Source organism: Cyrtonyx montezumae, unplaced genomic scaffold (assembly GCF_038088225.1).
Source record: "Cyrtonyx montezumae isolate F1298 unplaced genomic scaffold, pur_monq_1.0 scaffold_3, whole genome shotgun sequence".
In the NCBI taxonomy this organism is placed as follows: Eukaryota; Metazoa; Chordata; class Aves; order Galliformes; family Odontophoridae; genus Cyrtonyx; species Cyrtonyx montezumae.
In genome coordinates, this window is record NW_027072034.1 from 120,180,870 (window position 1) to 120,194,110 (window position 13,241).

General features: G+C 33.5%; 1 protein-coding gene across 1 annotated transcript in view; it reads right to left on the reverse strand.

The window, feature by feature from the left end:
- Positions 1–1,550: 1,550 nt before the first annotated feature.
- Positions 1,551–13,241, reverse strand: part of NTS (neurotensin) — a 12,141-nt gene continuing 450 nt past the window's right edge. Inside the window, exons 2-4 of the mRNA XM_065743216.1 lie at positions 10,435–10,496; positions 4,289–4,513; positions 1,551–2,339 (exon numbers count right to left, since the gene is read on the reverse strand). Coding sequence (XP_065599288.1) covers positions 2,193–2,339; positions 4,289–4,513; positions 10,435–10,496 — 434 coding nt within the window. The 3' untranslated portion in view covers positions 1,551–2,192. The remainder of the gene's footprint in view (positions 2,340–4,288; positions 4,514–10,434; positions 10,497–13,241) is intronic.

Sequence of the window (13,241 nt, forward strand, 5' to 3'; positions counted from 1 at the left end):
TTACTGTGACTTGCAAGGAGCAAGCACACAGTCAGAGGGTTATTTCCACTAGGAGGAAAGAATATCCTAGGTGATCCTCTGCCATTACCCGAGTATCTAAATCACCTCCAGAATGAAACACAGACTCTTGCTTTTGTTTCTGAAAATGTTAACATTTTCTTTCAGATTACAATCATACTTTATAATACTTTTCAGAATTCTTAATGCTCTTAAAATGAATACACAGAGAAAAATACCTTGTCAGGTTTTTTGGTTTTTTTGTTGGTGTTTTGTTTTTTTCCTTTTCTGTACAAATAATCACCTGAGGATCATCTATGCTTTTTTCCTCATATATTACCTGCATTAAATTTTGGAACAAGCTCAATTCTGATTTGTCACTTTGGATCAACAGGTAATCTAGAATTTAAGCTACCATAATGGAACTACAAAGCTTGCAGTATTTTGGAAAAAGAGATATTCTTCACTTGAGAGCCTACTGTATCTGGTCTAATTCCACAACCATTTCATAAGATAAATAAATAAATAAAGGATATGACTCTTCTAGAATCATACTTAAGCAAAGCTCTTAAGTTCATTAAGCTTTTAAACCATTGAAACAAAATGTGTTTAATACTTAGCCATTTCAAATTATGATTAATACAGTAATTAGTGTGTGCTCAGTTGTATCTTGTGAATGCATGCTTTTAGTGCCTATTTAATAAATAAACTGATTAATAATATTTGCAGTAAGAAAATAGAATTTGCTATAGAGTAGTGAAAATAACTTTTACAGTAAAAAAAAAAAATCACACTTCCTGTATCAAAATTTGTATAATCATTGGTATGGATATGTGTATTTTATATGTGTATTCTTTTATATGTTTAACAATAACTGACAGAAAGATCCGACATGTGAGAGGATATGGTAATTTCTTGGGTGTTTTATTCTGACCATTTGTTGGAACATTCTGAGGAAATATCTCAGGCAGAAAACAGGCAGACTTCAAAACCATGTCTATTCCCACTTTTTTGTGTCCTGGTTTGAGAATCAAGACTTGATGGATCATGAACTATTTTAACTGTTGTTTCACTCAGTTCTTTCAGACTTGTCTTTTCCAGGTTGGAATCCAGGATCATGAGATCCCACATCTGATATAAGGATCAGACACAGGGCTGGATGGAGTGTGAATTTTGAGTCGTTCTTGAGCACAAGTTGAAAACACCACATTTTATGCTGAAATCTTCCCTGTGTCTGTGGAATTCTGAGACTGTCTTTAACTCCTGGAACTACTTGATGTCTTTACAAATGTAGAGGGAAGAAAGGGAAATGGATTTCAGTAGTAAACGTAAGTTGTTCTTACTTAAATTCCTCTTTTAAATATTTTTCCAAAATTTCTCATATAACTGGATTAGTATACTGACTTTTCCAGTAACACCACAGGAGCATGAATCATGTTTTATTTTTTTGTCTTTATTTTTCTTTTCCTGAGCATTCATATAGTAGGTAAACACCATAAATTAGTTTACTGATTATTTAAACTCTTTTCCTCATTTAACCAGTGATACCCAAGATTCTGCCTTTGCTCTCAGCAGCATACTTTGTTACAGTCTCATTACTTTTTATTTTCTTAAATTATGACTCTTCAGAAAGAAGTTAGGAATCAAGAACTTAAATTCACTTACAAGCAGACCATTTCAATAAGAATTTTGAAATTATCATTTAATAGTGGACCATACTACCTTCTTTATTTAGATCTGATACCTAATATTTTAAACTGGACAATATATAAAATATTGTGGCAGGTCTGACTACTGTATCGTACAAAAACTTGCAATTTTTGACGTGTTGCAGTAAGAAATTTTTAAGAATCTCAGTAAGACTTATGGATGGTATCAATTTTCTCAGTGTATGACAGTGTACTTTCTAAAATAAGAAAAGACTGCTATATTGTTGGAAATATGTTGAAATCTCAATTGTGTACAATACATCATGCTTAGAAACTAGATTTATTTGAAAATGTATTGGTCTAATTAATCTCAAGTAGGAAAAAATCACAATCAAGAAACAGCAAATGCAAAAAAGACACAGTTATGTTATCATCTTGATGATCTTCCATAGTATATCTTCACACAGGTATGATTTTAAAGATAATGAGATAACTATAACACACAGTCACCTATAAACTAAATACACATTGTTTTCCTCTGCTGCATCAGTAATATGCACTTCTCTTGAGTATGTATGGTCTTCTAGCCTTGTTCACATGTAGCTGCCGTTTCAGAATGTAGGGATTTTTTCTTTTCATTATTTCTTTTTCTTGGCTTGAATTTTCTAGATCAAAAGTGTCTTGCTGAAGTAACTGTAGGATGTAAGAAAAAAAAGGATAGTATCATGCTTTTTGTTGTTGGTGGTTTTTGTAATGAAAATTATCAATTCCATGAGAGTTTTATTTGCCCCAAATTCAGACACTACGCTAAGATCAGGATGCAGATAAGTTGAGTCCTATGTAAGTGATATTTAAATTCCACTGAAAATAATAAGATTTTTGGTTTTGACTACAGAAAGGCTGGTGCATCATTCTGTGGCTAAATATGCCTTAAAGCTTCCTAAACATTGTCACTTATTTGTTAGGTTAGTTGATCCTAAAAACCTCCTAAAACACCCACTCCTTGCTAATTTCAGATGTTGATGAATATTTTTTATCACCAAATTCCCACAGTTAAAAACCAAAATGTGTAAAAAGTAAGAAAGGAAATGAAGTACAAGAAAACCATTTTCTTTTCCATTGAAATATATGATATGACTGCATTTGAGTTTTGTTTGAAGTTTTTAAAGTATTTTCTTCAGATTCATTATTGCTTTATCTATTAAGATTCCATCCATTCTTTTACCACGCTCTTCTGTGACCAGGCTGAAAGGCATTAAGCTAGAAACATTTTTAGACTCAACTCAGTATTTTCATAAGTAATCAAATTCTGTTAGTCATTTAATAAATGAGTGCTCATCTAAATTCTGATGATATAAATGGAAAAAAAACAAAACTCATGATTTCAACAGAGTTTGGAGACAAGCCTGGATGAGTAAGATCAGAGGAACTCGTTTCATTACATAAACTGTTTATTTCAAGTCTTCTTCAATCCTTCTCTCTAGCTCTATTCTTTCTCTTTCTATTGTGCCTTAGAAATTTTTGCACTGGGTAAACATGCTCCTAAGCTGACACAGGAACATCCTTTTTAAAGTTCACTTGCAGTACTATTAGAAGTGGTGCTTTCCAACCACCACAAAAGGTGATAGAACTTTAAAATAAGGAGCTGTGATTAAGTCATAAGCTATGGCATGTGACTGATTCTATGGTAGCTCCTTTTCAACAGTAAATGTACCAATGAAGAGTTCACAGAAAACTCCTGTTCTCAAAGATGCTGCAGTCTATTTATGGTTCTTCCTAGATGATACAATGGACTGAGAACCCTAAGCAAACATAGACCTGTGATTCAGCAGGCAAAGGGGGATCAAGGCTCGGTCAAATTGCCTGCGAACTGTGATAGCTGAAGAATCTGGGTTTACTGGAAAGTGGGTAGTGATATTTAGATAAGTTTGGGGTTGTTTTTTTTTGTTTGTTTGTTTGTTTTTAGTGTGAGTAGATTCTGTCCAGTGTCTTTATGCAAATATTACATTAAGGCACATATCACAGGTATATCACAAAATAATTACTATTTTGAAGTAGCAACCTTTTGGCCTGGAAGGACATAAAATCAGGAGTTCTATTGGTACTAGTTTCTTAGTAATTATAAAAGGTTCAGAGAACCTGGTAAAATTACAGTTATACATGGACATGTATGTGTTTTGAATTCTGTTTATCTTAGGGCCCTTCAGAAACTGTGTGTAAATTTAGTTATGCTTGAATAAATCTGCAGCAATTTCATGTCTGTTAAGCACACATTAATTCTGTGCTCTGTCTCATTTTCATATATTTATTTCATTCCATGAATAGCTACAAAGAGTGGAGAAATTATGTAGTTAAGAATATTTCACATTTGTTCACGTATCTTTATCCAAAAGAGACATTCAGCTCTTAAGAAACTATATTAAGTCACAACTCTTCCACTAAGAGGCATATTATCAGTATTAAATGTTAGAAAATAGCAAGAAGGTAAGGATAGTTTAGACAATGTGACAGGGGTGATTTATACCAAGAACACCTAAGGTCTGGAGGAACTCTTGGGATATGGATTTTAAAAGACCACTGTGTAGACAGAGCTTGAGAGTGTAACAGTCATTGAAACATGCATTTGCGCCTCTTTGTTTTACCTCCCAATGCTGAAAGGCTCTGCTGTGGCAAACTTTTTGGAGTTGATACACTGTCAGCATTGCTTCCAAGCTGAAGCCATCCAGAGTAGCAGGGAACTGTCTTCCAGAAATGAGATCCTCTTCATCTACCTCTACCGTTTCCCCCACTTGGTTGTTCATGTTGTTGATAAGATTGCAGACGTTTAGCAGGGTCACTTTCCAGTAAGAAAGTTTTGCTCTGTTCATCTGAAAATACAAATGCATACTACATAATGTACTGCAACTTTTGTTTTGTTTTGAGTAGTAATGTGTGACATTAAAACATTTTGGAAGGAACAATTTTGTTTGTTTGAAGTCTTTTTCATCTGTCCAGCTTTAAGACAATAATTAGAGGACTGAAATTAGGACAACTGCTTTATTAAAAACACCAAGACTGTTTCCCCACTGCCTTACCCCCCAAGTAGATATACACGATGAAAAAGTAAACTGCTACCAAACCTGAATGGTAGCATTTCATAGTCATTCTGCACAGGTGTAAACAAAAACACAAATGGAAATTAATATAATATAAATTCATAGGTGTAAATCAGGACAGTGAGTCAAGCCCAGTGGATAAATTCCCAGTGCCAGATTCCAAGCTAGATGCCTGTGGTTAGCTAGGCGCTCCTCCCAAGTTCAGAACAAATAGCAGTCATTTCAAAATTCCCCAAGAAATGGAGCAGAGTCCCTGCTTCAGGGCAAGCTGTCTGGTGAAGCTGGATCCATTGTTATGGAATCTGTAAGCCTCAGGGTTTTTGGATAGTGGAGAGTCATGAGTGTTAGGAGATGTGAATAGGTCTAGGGGCTTGGATGAAGATGGAGTAAAGAAGAAATAGAGCTGTGCAAACAATGTATTTCTTGGCTAGACTGAAATATCTCATGAGATCAACTGTTTGGGTGGTCCGTAGTGGAACAACTCCAATATGTTACAGAAATAAATTTAAAGAGAAATGTCACCACAGTTTGATCCAATACTTTACATTATTTAGGAAGTATTTAATTTTTAAAAACATTAAAATAGGATAAGAAGAATTTCTACTTTTTACTGTCACTTTTTTAAAAAAGCAAATATTAAAGTAGTTTTCTTTAATTATAAATAGGAAAAAAAAGTGAAAAAACTCATTTCTACCTCATTCACTGCTTTTTTTCTCTTTTGTCTTTGCCACTTCCTTGGTTATTATCTATTTATTATCCTTGTCATTATTTCTTCTAAATTGTATTCCTCTTAGTGATGAATATAGTGATTAGTTTCATTCAAGTAGAACCAGTGACATAGCAATTTCCAATCAAAAGTCAAATAGCAAATTCCTGTTTATTAATGGCAATTAGTGTCCTTGAGGCACATATTAGGATTACACTCTACCTATGAACTGTAATGTTGTTTCTTTTTCCTGCATGTGCTAAGATAAATATAAGTATTACATTAGAACAAACATTACCTTTTACTCACCAACAGCAAAAAGTGCGTGGATGCAGTTTTTACCTAGCTGAACACTAGATAATCACACAACCTGTTGTTTCTTTACAGAAATTTTCTAACAGAGAGGTATTATGTGCAAGACTTGTGCATATTTGCAACTATTTTTTAAGCTAGATGAAAGATAATGTAGATAAGTGAAGAAAAAAAAAAAACAACAAGAAAAGCTCTCATCACTAACAACAGTAGTTACAAGAAAATCCCTTTTGACCATAATCATTATTACTTCAGTACACAACTGGTACATGCATGAATTTCAAAGTGAGGGTAATTTAGGGTTTTTTTTTAGTAAAACTGCTATATTCTTAGATTTCTATTAGGGCTCAGACAGCAAACAGAATTTTTGTTTTGAGTCTGAGAAGAAAACTAATATCAAATCTTATTTAGAAGGTTCTACATTTTTCACTTTGGGCTTGCATGATGTCCCATTTGGGTCATACATTCAGGCATTCCCTCAGTCAAATTATTTGACAAGTTGTGGCAGGCTCAACACAAAACTGGCATCTTTACAGAATGCCTGATTAAACAAAAGTTAATTTAGCCATAAAGCAAGTGTCCACTGAAGTTTCAAAATTTTTATTTAAAAATATTTATGAAATGCAAACAGAGCTTTTCATGCCAAATGAGAACCTTTTCCAATACAATTCTTTCTCCTTGTATATGAAAGAAATATGAACTAGAGCTTCCCCAGTTAAACAGCAATGAAGAATAAAATCCAGGAGTAGAACTGTGTGAGCAAGTGAGAATTCTGAGCTGAAAACAAGACTATTCTGATGGAAAGGACTGGAAGAGAAAAGGTCTAGAGAAATGTATTATGCTCTCCTGCTTAACTTTTAGAACTTTTTTGATCTGAAGTTATTTTATGTTACCTTGATGTATGTCTTTTTTTAAGAAACATTTCTCTATATATTAGCAAAATACTTAAATTGCAGTCTCCATTATGTTCAATTGGTCTTGGCTGCTACTTATGAGGTTAGGGAAAAAATCTTACAGTGTTGTATGCAAGCATACTTTGTTAGTCAAGAGAGTCTAATTCTCATTAATAACATGCATACATCACTTCAAAGTATTTTCACTTGGATACACATGCTTCTGACTTATACTGCTGCCAGCTCCCAGAATAAGACTATAAAGCATTAAGGACTTCAGTCAAGAGTGAAATAACTTTCTAACTGAACATGGACCTCTCTAGATCATGTCCAGTTTCTGAACAGAGCAGGCATGTTACTTTCTTACAAACTACTTCACTATTACAGCAAGTATCACAATCACACAGCTTTATTTTGTAGGTTACGGAAAATCACTGAGGTGAGTATGCTAAGAAAAAAGACAAGCAAAAGCAAAACAAAGGAACAAAGTGAAATGCAAAGATACAGTTTTAGATGACTGCAACACAAATGTTCAGGTAGACATTCAATGTGTGCAGTATTTTCCACATAGGTCTAAGCAATACCAACTACAGTTGCTTAAGGTATGTTTTGGAAAAACACCTACATGAGAGATCAAAGAAAATATATCTGCCAAGAAGGAATAAATTGTTTTGAAGATTAACTTGAAAAAATCTAGGAGGGACCTGGTGAAACAAAAGACTGCCACACGAATCAGAATTAAAAATTATTAATGATGAAGAATTCATGAAGTGAATATGATATATGTATTTCCATCACTGAATACGCTTCTGAACGATGACTCAGATATATGGTTTCCCATACTTTTTTACATACTGAAAGTGAACACAAATTTGTCTAAGAAACTGAAATAAGCCTGAGAATATTTCCTTCTTTGACAATACGTTTTTCCTATGAAAATTACAAGGAATTTCAAATGATAATATATATGATATCTCTTTTTTTTTTTCCATTTGAATGATGCTCCAATACATTTTGATATAGTTTTTGCTATTTCTGTTCTGTCATGTATAATTCCAAAATGTTAATTAAATAAACTAAAAATAAATAAAAGCATTCATTTCTCTGTTTGTCATAACCTTTATCTTTATCTAGTGGAAGCAGGTGAAGGAGATTCACGACTATGCAAAATCCAAGGTAATGAACAGCTCGATAAAACACTTGGACTTAGCTTACAGACTTCCTGAGATATAATACAGAGAACTGAAGACTTGTTACAGTGCCTTTTTTGGTGTACTTCATTTTCCTGAATTTTGTTTAATGAATTCCTCTACACAGAATAAGACAGGGAGATTCCCTCTTTTCCAGCAGTGTTAATAACAAACAAGGTATCCAGGTAACTTTAGTAATACACTGAGGAATCTGTGAGGGATATCGGGAGTATAAGCTGTGTTATGTCAGCAGGTCTGCACTGTTTCTACATAGGTACTCCAATGGTTCTTTTTCAGAAGAGTAATTGAATTTTGTTTGGAATGTAATAGTAGAAATAATGCCAAAAATATTTTCTGCCTTTAAGCATGGAAGTTACAGCCTAAGTTCTTCTGTGATATATACTAATGCCTATCAATGTAATGGCTTGTATTCAATAACTGAGACGGGAAGTCAGAAACTCCTAGGCACCTGCAGCCTCATCTACCTGACAAGAAAGACCGGCAGACACTTGACAGCACTCTGCAAAGTCAAAAGGATATGGTAAAAAGCTTATTTCCATAATATTACACAGATTTGATACCATATTTCACAAGTATCTACTTAGCTAGATTTTTTTCTGTGAAATACCAGAACTATATATGATTATACTGCATTTTATTGCATTTTTAGATGTGGTCTTTCACAAACACTTTTTTTTCCCCTTCTTTTTTCCTTTTGTTTTATTGATGAGAATCACTGAGTCTGTTTAAATTGGCTAGATATCCCTTGCTGTTAATTACAAGTCAAAGATGATTAATACAATTTAATAGTAATTGCCCTCAACTGGAGCCTAATCTCAGGCACGAAGCCAGTCAGTTATCATTCATATAATCCTAAAATTAGTCTTTCAAATGAGAATCATGATTTTGTTCTTATGAAGATTAAAAACTAGCAGAGGTCAACAACAACAAAAAGAAAGATAATATTTTATTATTTCAGTAATGAATGGAATAATGATCTATCTCTTCTGGAAGTAGTTTCATACACCTTTGTAGTAGTTTCACTATGCCTTTTACTGCCAAGAAAGAGTACATTTTATACTAATTAATTTTAAATAGTGATTTAAAATTCTATCATTTACAATTAACATATTTACATTATCTGTTGTTTCTGTCAACTTCAGCTGTCACTTCACTTGCAGTATATATACCATAAAGGCATTGAAAAGTAAGTTACATTATGTAAAACAACATGTAATAGTATATAACAAACATCTCTGTATTATCAACAGGTGCACTGCATTTGGGCATTTTTAGTTAACCTGTAATTGTACTTTACAGTAAAGGAGAACAAAAGATGGAAGTGAAATGTATTGTCACAATTCCACTCAAATCAGTAGCAGAAATAGAATTGCTGCAGGGTTTTCTACCAGGGCATATTATGGTTTGTCGGGCAGAGAAAGAGCTATTTAAAGAACATTAAAATGTGTCTCTGGAAAATAATCTCTGTTAAAACTTTTTTTTACTTTAGAGAATCCAATGGCAAACAGGTTTGTTTGGGACCTACCATGCCAGTAAAGAACGTGGGAACTTAAGAACTGCCAAAGCAGACCAGAACAATGTATTTTCTAGCTTCATTTCTTATCCTGGTTAATTCAAATGATACTGTGAAAAAACTAACATATAAGAAAAAATACAGTATTTACATAAGTCTTGAAGGTAGGTGTTTTTCTTTCCTTTTTCTATTTTTTTTTTACTACTAGCCATTGTTTTATTTTTATTTGTTTTATTTTGAAAATTTTCACACAAATCTAATTTTATTTTCTTCTGAAATCAAGCACCACTTGAACTTATAAGAAAGAAGGGTTAAGTCATTCAACTTTAATTCTACGATTCTTGTTTCAGAGTTTGTTCTTCAAAATATTGCTGAAGAAACACTAGACATATATATCTCTTAGATCACGCATGGAAAACAACAGTGTTGAGAAAGTGTCTGTCAGGCTGTTCATACATATGTGCAACACTTGCTACTTCACCTACGTCAGTATGAGGTTGGAACAGAAATTTTTTCTATTTGTTTTAAATAACATGTACATCATTCACAGTCTGGCTACTTGTCAAGGAAATGTCATTTACTACATTAATAGTTTCATAGTTATGTCCCCATATTCTTGTACAAACATTATCATGAAATTCTTAAACCAAAATCAGCATATGTATTAACAGATTTTGCTTTATGACTGTCTCAATTTTATATGCACATAGAAAAAAAGTTCCGCATAGAAATCTCACTTAGGAATTTGACTAAAGGTTAATTTTGCTTTCAGCAGTCATAATCTTATTGGAAACACATTTCCTCTTATAAATTTATCTCTCTACACATAACACTTTTATGACAGTTTAATGAAAGTATTACTGTTACTCGTGAGGAACACTTTTTTGGTGTCACATCAACACCCTTAAATTTCCTTTGAACTGAGAAAATCATGCACCAAAGTAACATTGAACGTTTAGGTCTGGACGATAGATTATTACTTTGTGTAAAGACTTTCAGGTTTGTAATGAGAATTCATTTGATTTCTAACCATCAGCTAAAAGAGGAAAAATAATTACCTTTGATGTATACATATTGGTCAATAAATCTGCTTCTAATGCTTTAATTTCCTCTTCTGAATCTGAAATAAACCAGTAACACATGTTTATTATTTCATTGTAAATCATGGACATTTGCATTCAGCAAACAAAATATAAACTGTAATAAAAGTGGATTCATAGCAATGGGACTATGAGGAGATTTTAGGTACCAAGACTTTGTTTTGAAATAGAGACTCACTAAATTTTAAAGCATGATCAAGCTTACTGACATGACTAAAAAATTCACTGTCCACTGGTAGACAGGTACAATCAATCTTCAGCCATTTCTGTACAAAAAACGGTGCAATTTTCTTCCTTCTTAATCAGTCTGATGTTCATAATTACTACTCATCACCTCTGCTAACTAATATTTATTTAGTTGCTGTTTTAACCTTTCTCAACTTGGATCTTCAAGGTGTTTTTAAATGGTGACCAGCAAATTAATGCAAAATCACTCTTTCTCTACTACAGTCTATTGGACATAAGCCAATCCTCTGGAAACCCAAAGAACATTTATTTGCTGAAAGGCTATGCTCAGATCTATTAGACTGTCTCTTATTTATTCTGTTCTCACACAATAGCCATCTATTCACCAAGCCATCAGAATGACCTTCTGTGCCTGATGAGATCTCAGCACAGTACAGCAAAGGCGAGATCTGAAGTCTAGGTACTTAACCACCTTTATGCTTACCACTTATTAAGGAAGTTGCTTTCTGAAACATTTTTGGATTTTGTTTTTCATATCTGAAAAATCTCAGCATCTCCTAATAAAAGTGAGGTCAGATAGTATCACCAAGTTCTTTTTCTCCTTAGACATTTTCACCAGCTGTACTCCTGTTAAAAGGAGTTTTTAATAGAAGTTGATAATAAGCAATCACATTTTGCATAGCAGTACGACTTCCCATTCATATTACAGTCACCAAAAATGTCTGTGCCTTACATCAGTCTTCCTCTGTAGTGATGTTGTTCAACTTTCTATTACTAGTACATTATACTTATTGTTTTTACTTAAAAATTGTTACAGAAAATATTGATAAAGACTGAACTGCAGTGCTGCAGCATGTCATTAGCAACTTCTCTCTAGTCTAATGCCTTTCAGCCCTTTCAGCACTACTCATATTCATCATTACCTAATCTCTCAATATCTTCACCAGTGATGAAGTGGCAGGCAGCCCTTGATCACCTCAGCTGAATTTTGACTATTGACAGCAACAGCTCTTGCAGAGTGGTGAACAGTGTCTGTGTGACAGCATCATTATTTGTTGTGTTCTGGGGCAATGAAATGACTTGCATCTGGTTAGGACCCTGTAAATGCTGTATAGTTTCCTCACCACCAAGGGTGGAAGACAGGTGCAGAAGTGGAAAGCTTGCTGAATAGATGTACTAAGAAATATTTTGAGTGAGAAAAGAAGTCCAGAGGGCATTACTTAGGAGGCGGTTCATATGGTGAAGAATGACAAAAAAGCCTAGAGGAAAAGGGAGCACATCCAGATAATTCAGGAATGAAAGAGACAGATGACGGGTAAGAGTAGAAAAAGTGCAAACACTCACAACAGCAATCTGATTACAGATTATTGTTCAAATCTGAGGAAAAATCACACATTCTGCTGTCTTTCTGATGCTTACCTTATTACTGATAGGAAATGCAGCTTCTTTTTGTATATTTACACTCTACAAAAATAGTTGTCTTCTATTAGAATACACTTTTCCCTGAGGGCAAACATTTTCAAAAGAAAACTAAAATGATTGATCATTTTCCTAATGACTTAATTGTCCACATTAGTAAAAACTGATTTGTCTTTTCAGTACAAACTTCTCTATTGTTTCACATTTAAATATAATTCCAAGTTCTCAAGCAAATGAATCATAATGTCAGTTACACATACAATTTTGCTTCTTTTTATATGAGCCTATTTAGATATCCACTGGAATCTTTCACTTTAATGGTTTATGAATTTTAAACTGCCTCACTGAATGTTTTTGCTTAAAAAGCTACATATATATGCTGAGAAAATACTAAACATTTAGCCCTATCCTTAAGAACACCAGCTCTGTAAGGCACACAAAATGATTATGCTTAAACCATGACAAAATACAGGTTTTACATCTGTTATATTTTGATTCTATGGGATAATGCACATAGGAAACTTGCATCCAAAACAAGGAATTTTGAGTCTTCTTGGTTGCTGAACCTGAAAAACAAATCTACTTGTAAATCTACGTTTCGTGGAGTTACACATAACAGTAATTTGTACACCAGTGAGGTTGGATTTAGTAGCCAATTCTGCTATCTGTCACTGTACACCTGCTTAATTGCCACGAATTTTTATCTTTTTTATTCTTATTATTTGTTGTCATAAGCTGATGATCTAAATGACACACACTTAGCTATGTCACTTTCCAAATGAGCTGGCAGTGCATTTTCATGTATGGCCCTATATTTTAGGTTTCTAAAGCAACTAGTCTCAGAGCAGAAATGCACTTATGTCTAACCTCCTATTGTGTGATCAGCATCTTTGTGACCAGCATTTTTTTGTCATTTAAGTACAGTTACTAGTGATTTCTTTATTATTTTTTTTCACAGAACCATAAAACTTTACTTCTGCTACTAAAAATGACTAGAGTACAAATATAGCCATGCTGATTTGGACTTCGACAGAAGGAAGAAGAAGAAAACACAGTATCCATGACAGTTTGGAAATACCTGGCATTCAAAAATCAGAAATGTAACAACACAATCAATGGGACAGCGTACATCAGTGCTTCTCAGTGACCGCTCTACTCTA